At 46.5% G+C, this 17,273-nt stretch overlaps 1 protein-coding gene across 1 annotated transcript; it reads right to left on the reverse strand.

Moving 5' to 3' along the window:
* Positions 1 to 8,532: 8,532 nt before the first annotated feature.
* Positions 8,533 to 14,919, reverse strand: LOC137438042 (uncharacterized). Its single transcript, XM_068132910.2, has 5 exons — positions 14,746 to 14,919; positions 13,709 to 13,797; positions 11,131 to 11,247; positions 9,754 to 9,872; positions 8,533 to 9,001 (listed from the first exon to the last, which is right to left on the reverse strand). Exons 1-5 carry the CDS (start codon positions 14,883 to 14,885, stop codon positions 8,837 to 8,839), a joined length of 630 nt encoding a protein of 209 aa, XP_067989011.2. The 5' UTR covers positions 14,886 to 14,919; the 3' UTR covers positions 8,533 to 8,836.
* Positions 14,920 to 17,273: the final 2,354 nt, after the last annotated feature.

The following is a 17,273-nucleotide window of genomic DNA, read 5'->3' on the forward strand; positions in this document are numbered from 1 at the left end:
CGACAGACACGCTCTTTATTGTGAGGCAGTTGCAGGAGAAGTACATGGAGAAGAGGAAGAAGTTGTTTCTTGGGTTTGTTAATCTGGAGAAAGCATTCGATAGGGTTCCACGCGAAGTATTGACTTGGGCATTGAGGAAATTAGGAGTGGAGGAATGGTTGATCAGAGTAGTGATGGCAAAGTACAAAAGAGCGCGCACAGCTGTAAGGACGAAGGACGGGAACAGTGGTGAGTTTGAGGTGAAGGTGGGAGTGCATCAGGGGTCGGTACTAATTCCACTACTATTTGTAGCTGTGCTGGAGGTGCTGGCTCAGAACGTAAAGGAGGGATTACCGTGGGAGTTGTTGTATGCAGATGATCTAGTGTTGATTGCGGAAAGTATGGATGGACTGAAGGAAAAGATGAATAAGTGGAAAGAATGTATGGAGACAAAAGGTCTGAAGCTGAATATCGGAAAGACGAAGGTGATGGCAAGTGGTAAAGCATGTGGTGAGGTGGAAAGAACTGGGAAGTGGCCATGTGCTGTGTGCAGGAAGGGTGTCGGAGTGAACTCCATTCAATGCACAATGTGCGCTGAGTGGGTTCATCAAAAATGCACTGGTCTGAGAGGGTCATTAACCAGTGTGGCAGCTACATTCAAATGTAAGGTGTGCACAGAGGGAGCTGCAGATGGAGGAAATGTCGAGTTGGATCTTGGAGACGGCATGAAGTTGGAAGGTGTGAAAACATTTTGCTACCTTGAAGACATGCTGAATGGAGAAGGTGGATCAGACTCGGCAACGGTTGCTTGAGTGAGATCTGCACGGAAGAAGTTTCGGGAACTGAGTGGCATGCTGACGAGGAGGGGAGTGTCGTTGAAGCTGAAGGGAAAGGTGTATGCTGCATGTGTGAGAAGTGTTATGATTTATGGGAGCGAGACATGGGTAATGAACGTAGAGCAGCAACGAAGGTTGGAAAGGGTGGAAATGCGAATGGTTCGACGGATGTGCGGAGTATCGTTGAGAGAGAGGAAGACAAATGATGAATTGCGAAAGATGATGGGAATAGAGCCTGTGATTGATGCTGGGAAGAGGAACAGGTTGAGATGGTTTGGTCATGTGTTGAGGAAGGATGAAAGTGACTGGTTGAGAAGAGTGATGGAAATGAATGTAGAAGGAAGTAGAAGACGGGGAAGACCGAGAAAGACTTGGCTAAAGAGTGTCGAAGAAGAAATGCGGGCAAGGGGGTTAACAAGGAGAGATGCAGAAAATCGGGCAAAATGGAGAAGATTGTCATGGGGACCCGCAAGCCTGACCCCTGCTCTGGCAGGAAAAATGGCCTTAAAATGCATGTTGTTGTTGTTGTTGTATGTGTAACTCATAGCCTGGTGTTGGCTTAGCGGTTAGGGTGCGGCTTGGGATCCGAGGATCCTAAGTTTGAATCCTGGTTGGTTGTTGAGTTAACGTCAGGGGAGTTGACTCAACCTGTCATCATTCCGAGGTCGGCAAAATGAGTACCAGCTTTCTGGGATGAATGAGCTGTTCCGGGTATCCTGTGTCAGAGTGGCGACCCTTCCAGGATTGTGCCCAATAGCCAAGGAAACTTCTTCGGCAGCTCTATGCGTCATCGTCGGTGCAAAAGGAATGGTCATCATCATGTATCGATCAATGATAAAATTTTTAATTTAAGCCATTTAAAATTCAGGCTGTACCTTTTCTCACTGAACAATTGATAATCCCAACCACATGAATCTAATATCAAATGTTATGTTTCAACATGACAGGAACACACGTTTATTCTGCCTGCTTTATGATTGGACATGATTTATGATTGGAATTCTGCCCTCCTTGTTTTAACCAGCAGATTGTTTACCTTGTTCACGTGCCAAGTGTATAAGGGAGGGTAAGAAGAAAGCGAGGTGGTAAGTTAGTCGAGATTGTTTTATTCCTTTACTAGCTGAGGTACCCGGCTTCGCCCGGGTTGAGTAAGAATAATACAAATATATGATGAAAAGAACATGTATATTTTAGAGCAATATCACAGTACATTTCCTACATGACGTTTTGTCAATTTTCAATTTCTCAAAACCTCTTGGTATACAACATTTCTGGTTTTCTTACTTGGTGCCAAGACATAAAGATTGCTTGGTTTTCCAACCCTCGAGCAGCCCACGTACAGCTGGCCATGGGAAGTACCCGGCATTGCCGGGCGGGGGAAGGGAGGGGAGGAGGAAGGGGAGGGGAGGGGAACGGGGGGGGAGGGGAGGAGAGGGTGGGGAGGGGAGAAGAGGGGGGGAGGGGAGAAGAGGGGGGGAGGGGAGAAGAGGAGGGAGGGGGAGGAGGTGAGGGGGAGGAGGAGAGGGGAGGGGGGAGTGGGGGGGAGGGGGAGGGGAGGGGGGAGTGGAGGGGAAGGGGGGAGAGGGAGGGGGGAGGGGGAGGGAGGGGGGAGGGGGAGGGAGGGGGGGCTTCGCCCGCGTTGAATAAGAATAATACAAATATATGATGAAAAGAACATGTATATTTTAGAGCAATATCACAGTACATTTCCTACATGACGTTTTGTCAATTTTCAATTTCTCAAAACCTCTTGGTGGACAACATTTCTGGTTTTCTTACTTGGTGCCAAGACATAAAGATTGCTTGGTTTTCCAACCCTCGAGCAGCCCACGTACAGCTGGCCATGGGAAATACCCGGCATTGCCGGGCGGGGCAAGGGAAGGGAGGGGAGGAGGAAGGGGAGGGGAGGGGAACGGGGGGGGAGGGGAGGAGAGGTGGGAGGGGAGAAGAGGGGGGGAGGGGAGAAGAGGCGGGTGGGGGAGGAGGAGAGGGGAGAAGAAGAGGGAGGGGGAGGAGGAGAGGGGAGGGGGAGTGGAGGGGGAGGGGGAGGTGAGGGGGAGGGGGAGGGGAGGGGGAGGGGTGAGGGGAGGAGGGAGGGGAGGGGGAGGAGGAGAGGGAGGGGGAGGGGGGAGGGGGTGAGGGGGGAGGGGGAGGGGAGTGGGAGGGGGGAGGGGAGGAAGAGGGGGGAGGGGAGGGGGGAGGGGTGAGGGGGGAGGGGTGAGGGGGGAGGGGATGGGGTGAGGGGGGAGGGGTGAGGGGGGAGCGGGGAGGGGAGTGGGAGGGGGAGGGGAGGAAGAGGGGGGATGGGAGGGGGGAGGGGGATGGGGGTGAGGGGGGAGGGGGTGAGGGGGGAGCGGGGAGGGGAGGGGGAGGGGAGGAAGAGGGGGAATGGGGGGGAGGGGAGGGGAACTGGGGGGGAGAGGAGGGGAACGGGGGGGGAGGGGAGGGGAACGGGGGGGAGGGGAGGGGAACGGGGGGGAGGGGAGGGGAACAGGGGGGGAGGGGAGGAGAGGGTGGGGAGGGGAGGAGAGGTTGGGGAGGGGAGAAGAGGGGGGAGGGGAGAAGAGGGGGGGAGGGGAGAAGAGGGGGGGAGGGGAGAAGAGGAGGGAAGGGGAGGAGGAGAGGGGAGAAGAGGAGGAAGGGGGAGGAGGGAGGAGGAGGAGGAAGGGGGAGGGGAGGGGGGGGGAACGGCTAGCTTGGCAAGCGATAGCAGGATTTTTACTTTTATTTTTACCTCAATGAGGGCTATATATATAGTCCGTGCTTGGAGCCTTCAAGTTCAACATAACGTTTTTTTAATGAAAAATAATGCAGATGTATAACAATCCACCAATGCAAGTTCAGAAATGAATGCAGATCCTTTACTTTGTGATACAAACGCAATTGCCCGCCATTTCCACTCACTATCGAGGCCCTCCGGCCTCCACAGAGGCCGCGCCTCTTCTTCCTCCTACAACTTCGTCTCACTTCTTTCACTCAAAATGTACGAAATTCTGCCGCATGAAATTATGTAGAGGCCTCGTCGGGGGGATATAAGGTACATAAGGAAGGCGTTGTAACAGAAGATTCAAAATAAAAGTGGAAGAACATGAGGAAATGGGAGCTATTCTGGACCCACAGCAAAACCCGACAAACCATTGCAATACACCCCGAACGTCTAGCGCCGCCACAAACCACCATGGAATTGCAGGTGGCGCGGTTTTTTTAAACCATTGATATTAAAATAAAACGTAGCCTATAACCACCAGGATTTTATGCTGATTCCGAATCTGTATCTAAAACTTTTCTCCGATGTGTAGTTCTTGAGTTATAAGCGGACATCCAGACAGACACACATATACACACACACACACACACACACACACACACACACACACACACACACACACACACACACACACACACACACACACACACACACACACACACACAGACACTCCTCCTTTTATATAGAGAGAGATATATATATATATATATATATATATATATATATATATATATATATATATATATATATATATATATATATATATATATATATATATATATATATATATACTAGCAGAGGTACCCGGCTTTGCACGGGAGTGGGAGGAGGAGGGGAGGGGGAAGAGGAGGGGAGGGGAACGGGGGGGAGGGGGGAGGGGGAAGCGGGGGAGGAGGAGGGGAGGGGGAAGAGGAGGGGAGGGGAATGGGGGGGAGGGGGAAGGGGGGGAGGGGGGAGGGGAAGGGGGGAGGGAAGGGTGCGGGGGTGCCCAGGGGAAGAAGGGCCCCTCCCCTCCCCCTCCCCCCCTTTCCCCTCCCCCCCCTCCCCCCCTCCCCCTCCCCCCCTCCCATCCCCTTCCCCCTCGTTCCCCTCCCCTTCTCTTCCCCCTCCCCTCCTCCTCCCCCTTCACACCAGGGGGGTTGACTCAGCCTGTCATCCCACCGAGGTCGGAAGTCGGAACTCATTGTCGTCAAATAAATGTAGCCTGTATGTTTCACTCTTTGTCACATGCCGTTGGTCCCATGTCAATCGGATGAAGTTGAAAAATTAACGTTACGAAGGTTCTCTGGGACGTACTGATTCCGAATAATGAAGTTGAAAAATTAACGTTCCGAAATACGCTAATTATGCTAACAGAAGCGCTGGAGGGAGCACTGCGCTCCCTCCCTTAGATTCCCTCCCTCTTCTGCTAGCGCTAATTACGCGTAACACACTAATTTTAAAACCCGAAGTTTTTTTAATTTTAAGGTGTGCTGTAGTCAGAAGCGCTAGAAGCGCTGCGCTCCCTCCCTTCGAATCCCTCTCTCTTCTGCTAGCGCTAATTAAGCGTAACACACTAATTTTAAAACCCGAAGTTTTTTTAATTTTAAGGTGTGCTGTAGTCAGAAGCGCTAGAAGCGCTGCGCTCCCTCCCTTCGAATCCCTCTCTCTTCTGCTAGTGCTAATTATGCGTAATACGCTAATTTTAAAACCCGAAATTTTTTAAATTTTTATGTCTCCGTGACATTCCTGGGACCATCCCGAGTCGAACAGTACTTTCCGCTCGCAAATCCGTCCACGGGTTCTCGAGATCTTAGAGATCACACATAGATCAGGATACAGACACAGAGGCCAACTCTACTTTATATATATAGATGGTCTTCAAATGTTTAGTTACATGCAGATTCACTGGAGAGCTTAACACAAAAGCGCATGGTCAGTTTGAAGGCTTTTGGCCTGAAATTTTCAGGAATTATGGAGAATAGCTCACGATTGCCTCTGTCCTGATAGACGATAGATTAAGCTGGGGATCTGTCTGCTGATGTTAGTCTTCTGGCATTAGGGATCAAACGGTGTCTCTTGAGGAAGAGTTATGGCCTACATGGTGAACAAAAACTTAAAGGGGGGCAATGAATCACCGGTAGACCGGTAGCAACCACATGCTGCATACGAGGGAAGCTTGTGGCAATTCGCTGGAATTTTCCATAATAACACAACTGCTTCTTTCTCTCCCTGTTGCTACAACAAATTTGGAAAAAGTAATTCGATATCAGGTGGGGGGCTAGATGGGGGAGTGGGATTCTCGTTTGGAATTATGATGAGAGTGAGGTTTAACGGAACTTCAAAGAAGTTCATATGGAGAAAGCATCCATCTGGGTTAGGTCAGGTTAGTTTTCTTTGATCCCACAATGGACAAAAAAAGTAGAAAAGGCCGGGCAAGTCCTTGGAATACAACGATTAGAGGTGTCCTCCGATGCCAACAAATATATGCATGAGCCATTGGTTCTGAATCCTTTATTCCCTGAAATTTCAACCTCCAGGTCATTTATGCATTGCTTCACCTGTAATGGAATAAACAGAGTGCGAGACCTGATGAAGCCTTCCCTAAATGGATGGTTCTCCACCGGTTCTCTCACATCAAAAGTGGGGGTTCGGTCATCTAGAATGGTGGACAAAGTCTTGATAGTTGTGATTAAAACTTTCAGGGAATTAAATATCGGGTGGGCTGGGGTAGATGAAGTGGTGAACTCGTCTCTATTTCCCTGAGCTCCAAATCACCTCAAAAAAACAACAGTGTGTCTTCTCAAATTCAGATGGTTGCGGTGTGTTCCATGTGATGGGGAAAAAAGTTATTTATGGGATATGCCAAGAGGTGCTTATACCGGGTTTCACAAAACCTTTAAAAAATCGGTGGGATGAGATCATTCCGGCTAGTTCGTTCCTATCTCCAGTGTGGAAAGAGATGTATAGGTCTCCAACTTTAGGTCGAACCGCAGACTTAAATTGGAGATTAGTTCATCAGGCCCTGGTCACCAAATACTTAATAAGTTTGATCCTTCTGTACAGAATGTTTGTCCTTTTTGTGAAGAGGCTGAAAATGTGACCCATGCTTTCGTGGATTGTAGGAGATTTGTACCCCTTTTTGTTTCCTCTAACAGTTATTTTATAAATTTAAGTTTGTTTTTTCTGTTCCAATTTTTGTGTATGGCATTGAAAGGAGCACCAAGAGCACGACAGCGGTCCCTTTCTTGAATTTTCTGTGTGGAATTGCTAAACTTGCAATTTATAAAACTAGGAAGATCAAATTGAGTGGCAGAGATGAAAATCTGCTCTTTTGCTTTAAAGGAATAGTGTCGGCCCGGATAAAATTAGAGCAGTTTTACCATTTGAGTTTCGGCAGTGAACGACGATTTTTTTTACAGATGAGGTGTTGCTTTTGTTTTTGTAAATTTTACTTATGCTCAATGCCCACATATATATATATATATATAATCAACGAACATAACAGCGTGACGAGCGCTGTCCCGATCTCCTGTGGACCGAAGTAAAAGACCAAAGCGTCACCTCCGACCCAAAGGGTCTTCTGGAGGCTTCAGCCCGGCCACTCTGTCAACAGACAGAGATTTATTCATTGGTCCCCATTGGCTAAACATCAAGCAGAGCCGCCAATCCAGATTTCGGGCTTATTAACCCTCGTCAGGACGGCATACTGCAAAAAATCTAACCAAATCTGGATTGGCGGCTCTGCTTGATGTTTAGCCAATGGGGACCAATGAATAAATCTCTGTCTGTTGACAGAGTGGCCGGGCTGAAGCCTCCAGAAGACCCTTTGGGTCGGAGGTGACGCTTTGGTCTTGGACTTCGGTCCACAGGAGATCGGGACAGCGCTCTTCACGCTGTTATGTTCGTTGATTATTATCCCCGCCGATCGCACCGCACCCCCTGGTTTTGGTTTGCACTGGTGGGAACGATGGTCTGTGTGGCAGACAGGCTGTTGGTTCCTTGCGGGTTATGCGGTATTTACCGTGTGAGACATAATTCGTGGCTGGTGCTCACCATTAAAGCTAGGAGGTGCCTTGATCATATATATATATATATATATCTTTTTGGCTTGTACAACTTCCTTTTCTTGTAAAGATTTGTGGTGTTTTCCATGTGTGTTTTGATACTTTTATAACAAAAGCACACAAAAAAAGTCTCTCTCTCTCTCTCTCTCTCTCTCTCTCTCTCTCTCTCTCTCTCTCTCTCTCTCTCTCTCTCTCTCTCCCTCTAACTGTCATGGCCATGACTTCGTGAAGGCGGGGGTACACCATCCTGGATGTGTGGGATCTCTGGCTCGCTCCTGCGAGATCAATCGGCTTTCTCCATGTCACGGGCTTGTTCGAGAGAACTGTCCAAGGCTTTACAACAACAACAACAACAAAAACAACTGTGATTATCGCACACAGTAATAATCTTTAGCTATTCCTGATTATACAGCGGACTTCCACATGGAAGTAAGGGAAGAAGCCATTCAGTGTTATTCGAGCCTAAGTTGCCAAACGGTGAAAAGTCAAAGCCATGCCTCAAACTCTTCTTCTTCCAATTACCCCCAACAGCCACGTCACCATTCGTGGCTTCTTGATTGATCGGAATCGCACGGGTGGACATCTTCCACCGTTTTTCATGTTTTGTGCTTTTTTCTGAGCACTGCAATACAAAAACTATGGAAGGTACATTTGGAAACTTGGAACCATCTACCTATTGGTTACAGAAATGGCAGACCAACCTCTCCTCCTGATCCTCCCCATGTGTACTCCATTTCATTCCTTTTCTCTTTCCTCTTCTCCCTTTCCCTTATTTCCTATTTACTTGCAAGCTGCATGTTCGATGTTGTTCTTGTTCAATCTACCGTGAATCTGCATCGCAAGTTTTCTTTCTTGTTTTTGTATACCTTGAAACGGCCATGTTTTTTTTCCACATTTCTTTATTGAGACAATAGATGGATTTTAAAATAGTTTTAACAGCTTTTTCCTAAGGATTTCTAGATACACACAAGCTCTAAAATGAAAGCAACAACTATAAAAGAGCAATACTTGACACGAGCCAGGCTCGTGTCCGTCCCGTTCATGGCATTAACCCGAGAGTACGCTAACTCCCGAAAGGTGTATACTTACTTTGCAGCTCTGTACTTTGCTTTTGACAGAGGTGAGCCTACCTTTCTCAACCCCAAGTTTATAAAACAACAATGAAAGCTAAAACTGTTGCATTAATGAACAAAGGTGCGGCGTTGTCTTCAGGGGTGCTCTGGATTGCCTCGCATCATGCAGGTGGAATAAGGGACAACGTGAGATGATGGGACGCACTGCGCGGGGACGCACAGCGAGCGTAACAACACGTAGTCATCGTGATAGACGATGACCTGCACGGTGTCGTACGTAGTTGTACCACAGCTTTTGGACTATATGAAGCACAACACAGGGAAGAATACACGAGTGGATGTCAGAAGATGTTCCGCAAAACATCACAGCAATGAACATTTTTTACATTACCTTGATGAGCATGGCTCTTCACAGTCATAATCCTATTCCGGCAAAGTATAAACTACCTGCATCCTGGGAGTCTACTCTCCAATCCAATAATTCACAGACCGGTATTTGTTTGTGTGTTTGTTTGTTTGTTGCGCTACTCCTCCTACAGTTCTGGGCCGATTACATCCAAACTTGCTACATAGGATCAGCATGACTCCATTTAGTGTATCGGGGTGTTTTTACTTTTCCCAGTGCTCTTGAGGGTGACGCAAATTCTCTATGTAAATGTGTATTTTGTAGCGCCACCTCTAGGTGGGAGAGGGTATTACAAGTCCCACCCTTTACAGCATGTACAGTATTCCTGTCCCCACTTTTTTCAGAACAGTGAGGTGTATTGAATTATAAGCAGTAGGCATGTTTTTGATTCATATACGTAACCCAGGTTATTTTGGGGGGGTTTTTTGGAGAAATTGAGGGAGCTGTCAGTTGCCCATACACCACCCAAATAAAGGTATGTGTCAGAAGAACGTGTTACATACGTACAACAAGATCGCCCATATGGCAAATACTCTGCTAGTATTTACAATACAAAATCAAAATTGTGGTCTTGGATGCCAGAGTGCAACAGATGAGAGGAGCCCAAATCAAGTGTGAATTGATTTACCTGAAATGCCTTGCTCACCTGCAGTTTAGGGCCATCGAGGCACCAGGCAGCGATGTTGCTATGCGTTCGCAAACACGGCAGGCAAGTTGTTACAGAAATCTCGTTGGGATAGAGCAAGATGGCATCCAGTCCGAGCTCTGCCGGGTATATTATCACCAGATGTGAAAGACATCAAGAGTGTAGCGTCCACAATCCGCATAAAAATCCGTCTGTTTCACACGCACAAGGCCTTTTCACATATTCGCACAACAAGTCGTCTTTCTCTCGTAAGTTGAAAGGAAATTAATCTGCCGGATGTGCATTGTTTCATTTCCGAGACAGAATGGCAATATCTAGGCCTATGTAGTGGGCTCTGGACAGCTGGCAATGGAGGAGACAGAAAGATAACGTTCAAGGTTTTCAAATTAATTTTGATTATGGCCTGTAATCTTCCACCATCCTAAGAAAACCCTTCTATGATTTATTTTTCATGGGTACAGTATTTGGTAAGATTCTCACCAAATCTCGTGAGAAATACGGAAGGGAGGTTCATGTTCGTAAAGGCGTATGTGACGCATACTAGGGATGTTCGAAAAGATCTACAAACGAGATACCCTCAACAGACCCAGAGACCCAGATACAGCAACATTTGTTTCATTTTTCAATCCATGGTATATTTTTTGGAATGTGACTTCCTTACAAGGGACCTTGACGCAGGATGAGGATATTGGGCCCATCAAAGCCTGCTCTATTGTTACCAACCTACGGTTGTTTGTCTGTGCTCCATCCTTTTTAAATGCTCAGCATCAAGCAAGGAAGCAGCACGTACCATCTTGTTACCAACCTATGGTTATTTGTCCGTGCTCCATCCTTTTTAAATGCTCAGCATCAAGCAAGGAAGCAGCACGTACCATAACCCTAACCCTAACCCTAACCCTAATAACCCGAACAACCTTTTTAGTCTTTGGTATGACTGGACTGGGGTTTGAGGTGGTTGAACCACCGACTTCCCAGACTCGGAGCGAACGCTCTAACCATTACACCACCGGCCAGCCTGCTCTGGGGAGTTTCTCGTTTGTCGAACAATTGTGAACGCTCCACGAACAATGGCAGAGGGAAACAAATTTCAAAATGGCGATTTCCTATCACTCACACACGAAGCCTGGTGTTGGCTTAACGGTTAAGGTGGCTGGCTTGAGATCTTTAGGGTCCTGGGTTTGAGCACCTGTCGGGGCATTGAATTAACACCAGTGGCTTGACTCAGCCTGTCATCCTGCCAAGGCCGACAAAATGAGTACCAGCTGACTGGTGATGGGGGCACAGGGGCGCCCCCAGAAGACAATGCAGCCACAGGCCACATACAAATCACCACCACCACTCATACACTCAGTCACTCACGCAAAGTGTTCAGCAAACCTCTTAAGGTGAGCTTCAAGGTGAGTGCGCAGCAGGCCAATGTTGAGTGCTCTGCCTCATTAGCGAGCGTCACAAACCGAGCCCCTTCCAGCAGCATCCGTGCCCGTGCCTCGCCGTCTGTTACAAGGACAGCGCCATTGACACTCAACATTGACAAAGTAGGACATCATAAGAGTATTCTGGACTGCGGCCCATGCAGAAGATTGGTCTCAGGAGTTCAAGGAAAAACGTTCCCCTTTATTTGTTGGTATTAATTACCAGAATATTAGCCCTTTTACAAAATTACCAGGTGGTGGAAATCTCAAAAAGTTATGGAAGGATTTACCGAAACTTGGTGTGCAGGTTGGGTGTGTGACAAGGACGAATTTAATATATGTTGGTGAATATCTGGATCTGGATCTGGAGCCTAAAATATTAAAAGTGATTCTTCACCATTGAGTGAGTGATACGGCTAAAACCAACACAAAGCAGGATATCTCAACAAGTGGTGGACGGATTCGTACAAAACAATAACCTATATATCTGACTCTATCCGACGTCCTGTCCGTCCGTAGGTGGTGGGCTGAATGTGGGGGAGGGTGGAGGACGATTTTCAATTTTCGCCTGTACACGGACCACAGTGCAAGTGGTTTACTGACCCCTGCTGCAGACATGGGGGATTATTTAGCCACGACACAAAATGCATTTGTCACACTTCACAGAGCCTGGTGTTCGCTTAGCGGTTAGGGTGCTGCCTTGGGATCCTGGGTTCGAGTCCCTGTCGATCAATGAATGAACGCCGGTGGGTTGACTCAGCCTGTCATCCTTCCGAGGTCGGCAAATTGAGTACCCGTCACTGGTAATTCCCTGTGTGTTGCAAGAGGTGACAAACAGGGTTGGCGGCAGGAAGGGCATCCGGCCATAAAACATTGCTTCAAAAAGTGGACCAAGGTACCCGAAAAAGGCCAACCTCTGCTCTGCGGGGAAAAATGGCCTCTAAAGGTGGTAGTACTACTACTACTACTACACTTCCCTCACCGTGCCCCTGCCCTCCCCAGGTTCAACCAAAATCCAATCAGCTTGTTCATGTTTCCTAGCCAACTCATCAACCAAATTTTGTCGTAACCCGTCCAAAATAGTTTGAAATATCGTGCTATATATATATATATATTATTTTGGTCCTATCTCTCAATGGTGAAGAATTACTCTACTAATTAAAAAATTCTCGCATCTGGATCTGAATCCAGATCTTCACCAAAATCGAATCAATTTGTCCTTGTCAAACACCCAACCTGTCCACCAAGTTTCGTTTGAATCCGTCAATAACTTTGAGATATTGTGCTCACAGACAGACAAACAATCAAGAATGATGCCGTAGCACAATACTTGCGGAATCCAAATGTACAATGGTTGCCATGGGAACAGCAACTTGGTAATTTGGAAAATTTGACATATCAAGTGTGTTACATGATGATGGAATGTTGTGCGTAACAAGTTTGGTTGATACATTTTCTAATTGCAGCCTAAATAGGTGTTGACATGTTTTGGATGGCATTGACCTTGCTTGACCTTTGACCGATTTTGACCAGATTTTATACACATATACTAAACACAAGATGTGTTGGTTTCAATCTGATATTTTGAAAAGATCCTGAGGTTTGGCAATCATAAAATCACAAAAATATCCCATTTGATTATAATGGGGTGAAATTGTTGTCATGGACACTGTTTTCTCTTTGTCACGTGGGCTTTTCTCTTTGCCACGTGGGACTATTCCATTCCACGTGGGATGTTTCCCTCCATCACTAACCAAGATGAGCAGAACCTGAAAAAAGGAAAGACAGATTTAAATAATTAATTATATTTTGCACTCTCTTAGATCGGTACTGAGGTGGCTCACACAGGGCCTTTTGTATTTGACTGGTGAACCTCAAGTGTTATTGCAGAACGTTCTCAGACAGAAGGTCTAACGGGGTATATGGGGTCTACAAGGTATGAGGGTCCCAAAGGATCTTAGGGGTCTTAAGTGGTCTTTGGGGTCTTAAAGGGTCTTAGGCTTGTAAGGAGTCCTAGGGGGTCTTTAGGGTCCTCGGGTTATAAATGGTGTCATGGTTCAAAGGGTACAAAGGGTCTAAAAGGTGAAAGGGCTCGAAAGAGCTACATGTTTAAAAGAGGTGTTCCAATAGTCCGGAATTAATAGACGTAGTCCAGGTGCAATAGGGAGTAATTAATAGACATACTCACAGGGTCCATCAAGATTTCACCTCAACGAGGGTTCACCCTCCACCCGGTTTTTTTCGGTTCTATATACAGTATATACCTGGATATCAAATGAATCGGGTGAAAAATGATGATTTAGTGACCTCGCCCTTTCACCTATTGACCTCAAAAACAATAGGGTTCCAGATTTTCACTACCTATATCAGGTGGTAAGGTTTCGTGAAGTTCCGAGTAAAAATGTGACTTGCAGGAGACAGAAACATAACCTCCATCCACCTTCGGTAGCGGAGATAATTATTTCCTACCATGGTCCTTGGAGGTATCAATATGGCCTATGAGGTACGCACAATCAATCGATAGTGAGAGATTAAATGACAACCTTCAAGGGAATTCAGAAATGTGGGAATTGCGAAGCCCGTGGGGTGTGATCCGTTGAACGACAGTCTGTGGAACAGGTCATCGGCACACCTGTGGTACACACATGCACGCACCTTGTTAATATGCATTAACGGGACGTTTGAAATACGTGAATACGGTTAATATTAATTTGATGCGTAAAAATAATCGACAATAGTGGTTGATGGGGAGGGGGAAAGGGGTTCGATAAAAAAGGGGGAACAGCACGTTTGCACATGACGTCATAACTCACGACCTTGAATCGGGCCCCAGTCCAACCTGGTCTTGCCCAGGTCAATTAATCAACTGCAAACATATTTTTGCCTCTCGCCTCATTCGAGGTCGTCTACATATTACGTACGCAGGCGAGGAGCTGGTTCGCGGAGTGGTTAGATGGGAGTAATGGGAGCAGTAACTGATAATCTATAAAAATTTACGTTAATCTGACGTCATTCCTGAGATGCTTTGGCTATGAAATGATCCAAAATATAACAAGAGTACAGAAAATAACAAGAGTACAGAAAAGAACAAGAGTACAGAAAAAAGTTGTGGATATATTTTTTTTTATCAGATATATGCAAGTGGCAGCGAGGGGCTTGTGGATGAATGCGTCAGAGTTGTCAAAATTCTGAAATATTTGCAAAATTCTGGATGGGTGGTCCTTAACACCACCCAGCTATTTCTGCAACATTGCTGTGGTTTTTGTACGGGTGGCCTTCAGATCCAGTTCTGTGAAATATTTGTGGCTTGTTCTCCATGGCGTCGGTGCGCAAGGGGGGGGGGGGGGGGGCTCTTCCTCTGATGTTCAAACTTATCAGGGTAAAAATATTTCTGAGATATAAACATGATCAAACGGTGTGCCCGCTTCTAGCGGAGAAGTTCTTCATGAAATCGCTGAAGATGAACAATGCACATAAGACATAACTTTGTGATAATCATTGGATCGTTGCACAGCCCAGGAATAAACGTGTTTCCGTTAACACCAACAATTGCAGATTCGGCACACCCTCCATTACCTACCTGAACCAGAAATCTGGGGAGACCGTGGTCTTCACCGATGAGGTCACAGGGTCTTCCTTCAGCACGAGCGGACTCCCTCCGAGACCCACAACGACGGTTGCCAGGACGACTCCAAGCAGAAACCCTGCTGAGATCTTCATGGTGATGCACTCAAATGTCGTTCACTGTCGAAGAAATCTATGTCTCGTCTCTATTTCTGTCTCTCTCTCTTCCAAGGCTGACTGTCTCTGGTCTCAGAGACACTTTATACCGGTTTGTAGGAGGAGGAGACCCCATGACACGGTGGGTAGTGTTCAATGGCTTATCTCTACCAGCCTGCCAGCCTTGTGATCTTCTTGTCTTTTCATCTCCTCAAACGTTTCTCTGACATGAAAAATGTGTCCATTATTCTTTCTCAAAATGTCCTGCCATGTGTGACATTGACTCGCTCTTTGATATCACATCAAAATTGATGGGAGAAGGTCTCATTAAAATTCACCTGTTGATCCTCTAGTAAAATTAAGGCTCTTTCTTAAAACCCTATATATGTTCCTGCAGATCTGTCCTTCATAGGACTTTTTACCAAACCTCTTAAAACCCGATATGTTTTACAAAAAGACCAAACGGTTTATTGATCGTACCAACTCGAATGCTCAGTGGACACCCGGTGAATTAATGTGTGTATTTAAACAGGGAACACAAGAACATTCGATACACAATTATATTTACAATGCAATACGTGCCCCCGGGTATTGTACAAGTGGAAGGTCCTTATCAAAATAAGCCTTATTGAGGCCCATGCACACAACAGGAGAACGACCAGAAGAGATGACAGGACTGAAATACCAGCTGCAGCTCATTTAGACACCACCAAGTTCTCTCGTTCTCTCGTTCTCTCTTTCTCTCTCTCTGCCACCTGGGAAGCGAGCTGAGCACACCACACTTGGCACTCGGCTTGGTACCTGTCTGAACAACAGCTCTGCACTCGAACAACGGAACCGTAATGTCAACGAAGGAGCAAACAAACCTCGATTACACATGCGCGCGGGATTTATTTGGTCCCGAGATGCTCTGCCCAATTATGGTGCCCCGTATCTGCCCTACATCAATTGGCGGTTCAGCAATAAATCAAGGGGAACCACTCCCCTGAGCATATCAAGTTCTTCTTCAAAGTTCGGATCTCACTCCTTTTTTTTTCTTCTTTTTTTTGTGTACAAGATAGAGACTAGTGTAAGAGCTAACATTAATCACAAAAAGACAAACTGACACATAAAACATAAGATAAAGGGAGCGGGAGACAAGATGGGGAGAGAGAGGGAAGCACACAAGTACAACATTTGAGAGCAGGGACATCGGGAGATCTGTGGGAGGGAGAGGGCTTGGGGGGAGGGGGCATGGGAAGGGGAGGGAGGGTGGGAGAGGTAAAAAAAAACACGTGGACACGGCTGGGACTTCCAGGAAAGAAATCGGAATTTCAGAAAAGTGGAACTGTGATGAATTAACGGGGGTAGAAAAGATCAAGGTTTTGGATGGGGGAAGACAAGAGATGGTGGTGAACAGATGTTTTAAAGACCTTGAGGGAGGAGTGGGATTGAAGAGAGTGGGCGGGAGAAAAGAGGAATGAAAGAGTGAAGGTGAATAGAGAGTCTTGATTTTGGCAGTTTAACCATAAGAGGGTTGCTGGCAGATCTTGTGTGACCTGTCGGAATATTTGGGGGACAGAGCACAGACAGCTGGCGGAGCGAGGCCGAAGAGGTGTCGGGAGAAGACAGAAAGACCACCAACCTGCCTGTGGTGAGTGAGTGAAAGGCCCTCGGAGTTAGCTTCATCGTGGGAGATTCCAATGATTCTGAACGCTTTGATTTCAACAGCGTGAAGACGAGCTAGGTGTGAAGCAGGAGCACCAGCCCAGAGGGGAGAAGAGTATTGCATTGAGCTGCGGAAGAAAGCCAAGTATGTGGTGAGGAGCTCAGGTGTGCCAAGGAAGGACTTCGCACGACGGAGGATGCCCAGTTGGCGACTGGCTTTGGAGACCAGCTTGGAAATGTGGTTTTCCCAGGAAAGATCATGGCAGATAGTGAGACCCAAAAGCTTGAGTGACAGAGATGCGTCTCTTTGCTCTAAAGCATGTGCCTTTGCTCTGCAACTTACGCCATTATGGTGTTCACAGGCCGAATTCCCCATAAGGCACATATAAGACATATTACAAAGGGAGGAGCTTCAGATTTAGAAAAGGGTTTAAATGGAAAAGCGGTTCTAGATACAAACATTAGGAAGGGAAAGCGACAGCTTCCGATGCAAAAAAAGACAGATAATCCTATTTCAAATAAACGACTTCATGCTTGCACAAAATATGCACGAAGGAAATAACTATTGCTGAGCTGCAAATCTTAACCCATACAAGCCATATCTGTATGTATATATATATATATATATATATATATATATATATATATATATATATATATGTCAAGTCGTAGATTCGTTATTGCTTAGAATTCTGTATAAAACGTCGGTCGAATAATATGTTTTGATCTAAAATGTTGCTT

This window comes from Myxine glutinosa, chromosome 12, assembly GCF_964187855.1.
Source record: "Myxine glutinosa chromosome 12, kmMyxGlut1.1, whole genome shotgun sequence".
Taxonomy (NCBI): domain Eukaryota; kingdom Metazoa; phylum Chordata; class Myxini; order Myxiniformes; family Myxinidae; genus Myxine; species Myxine glutinosa.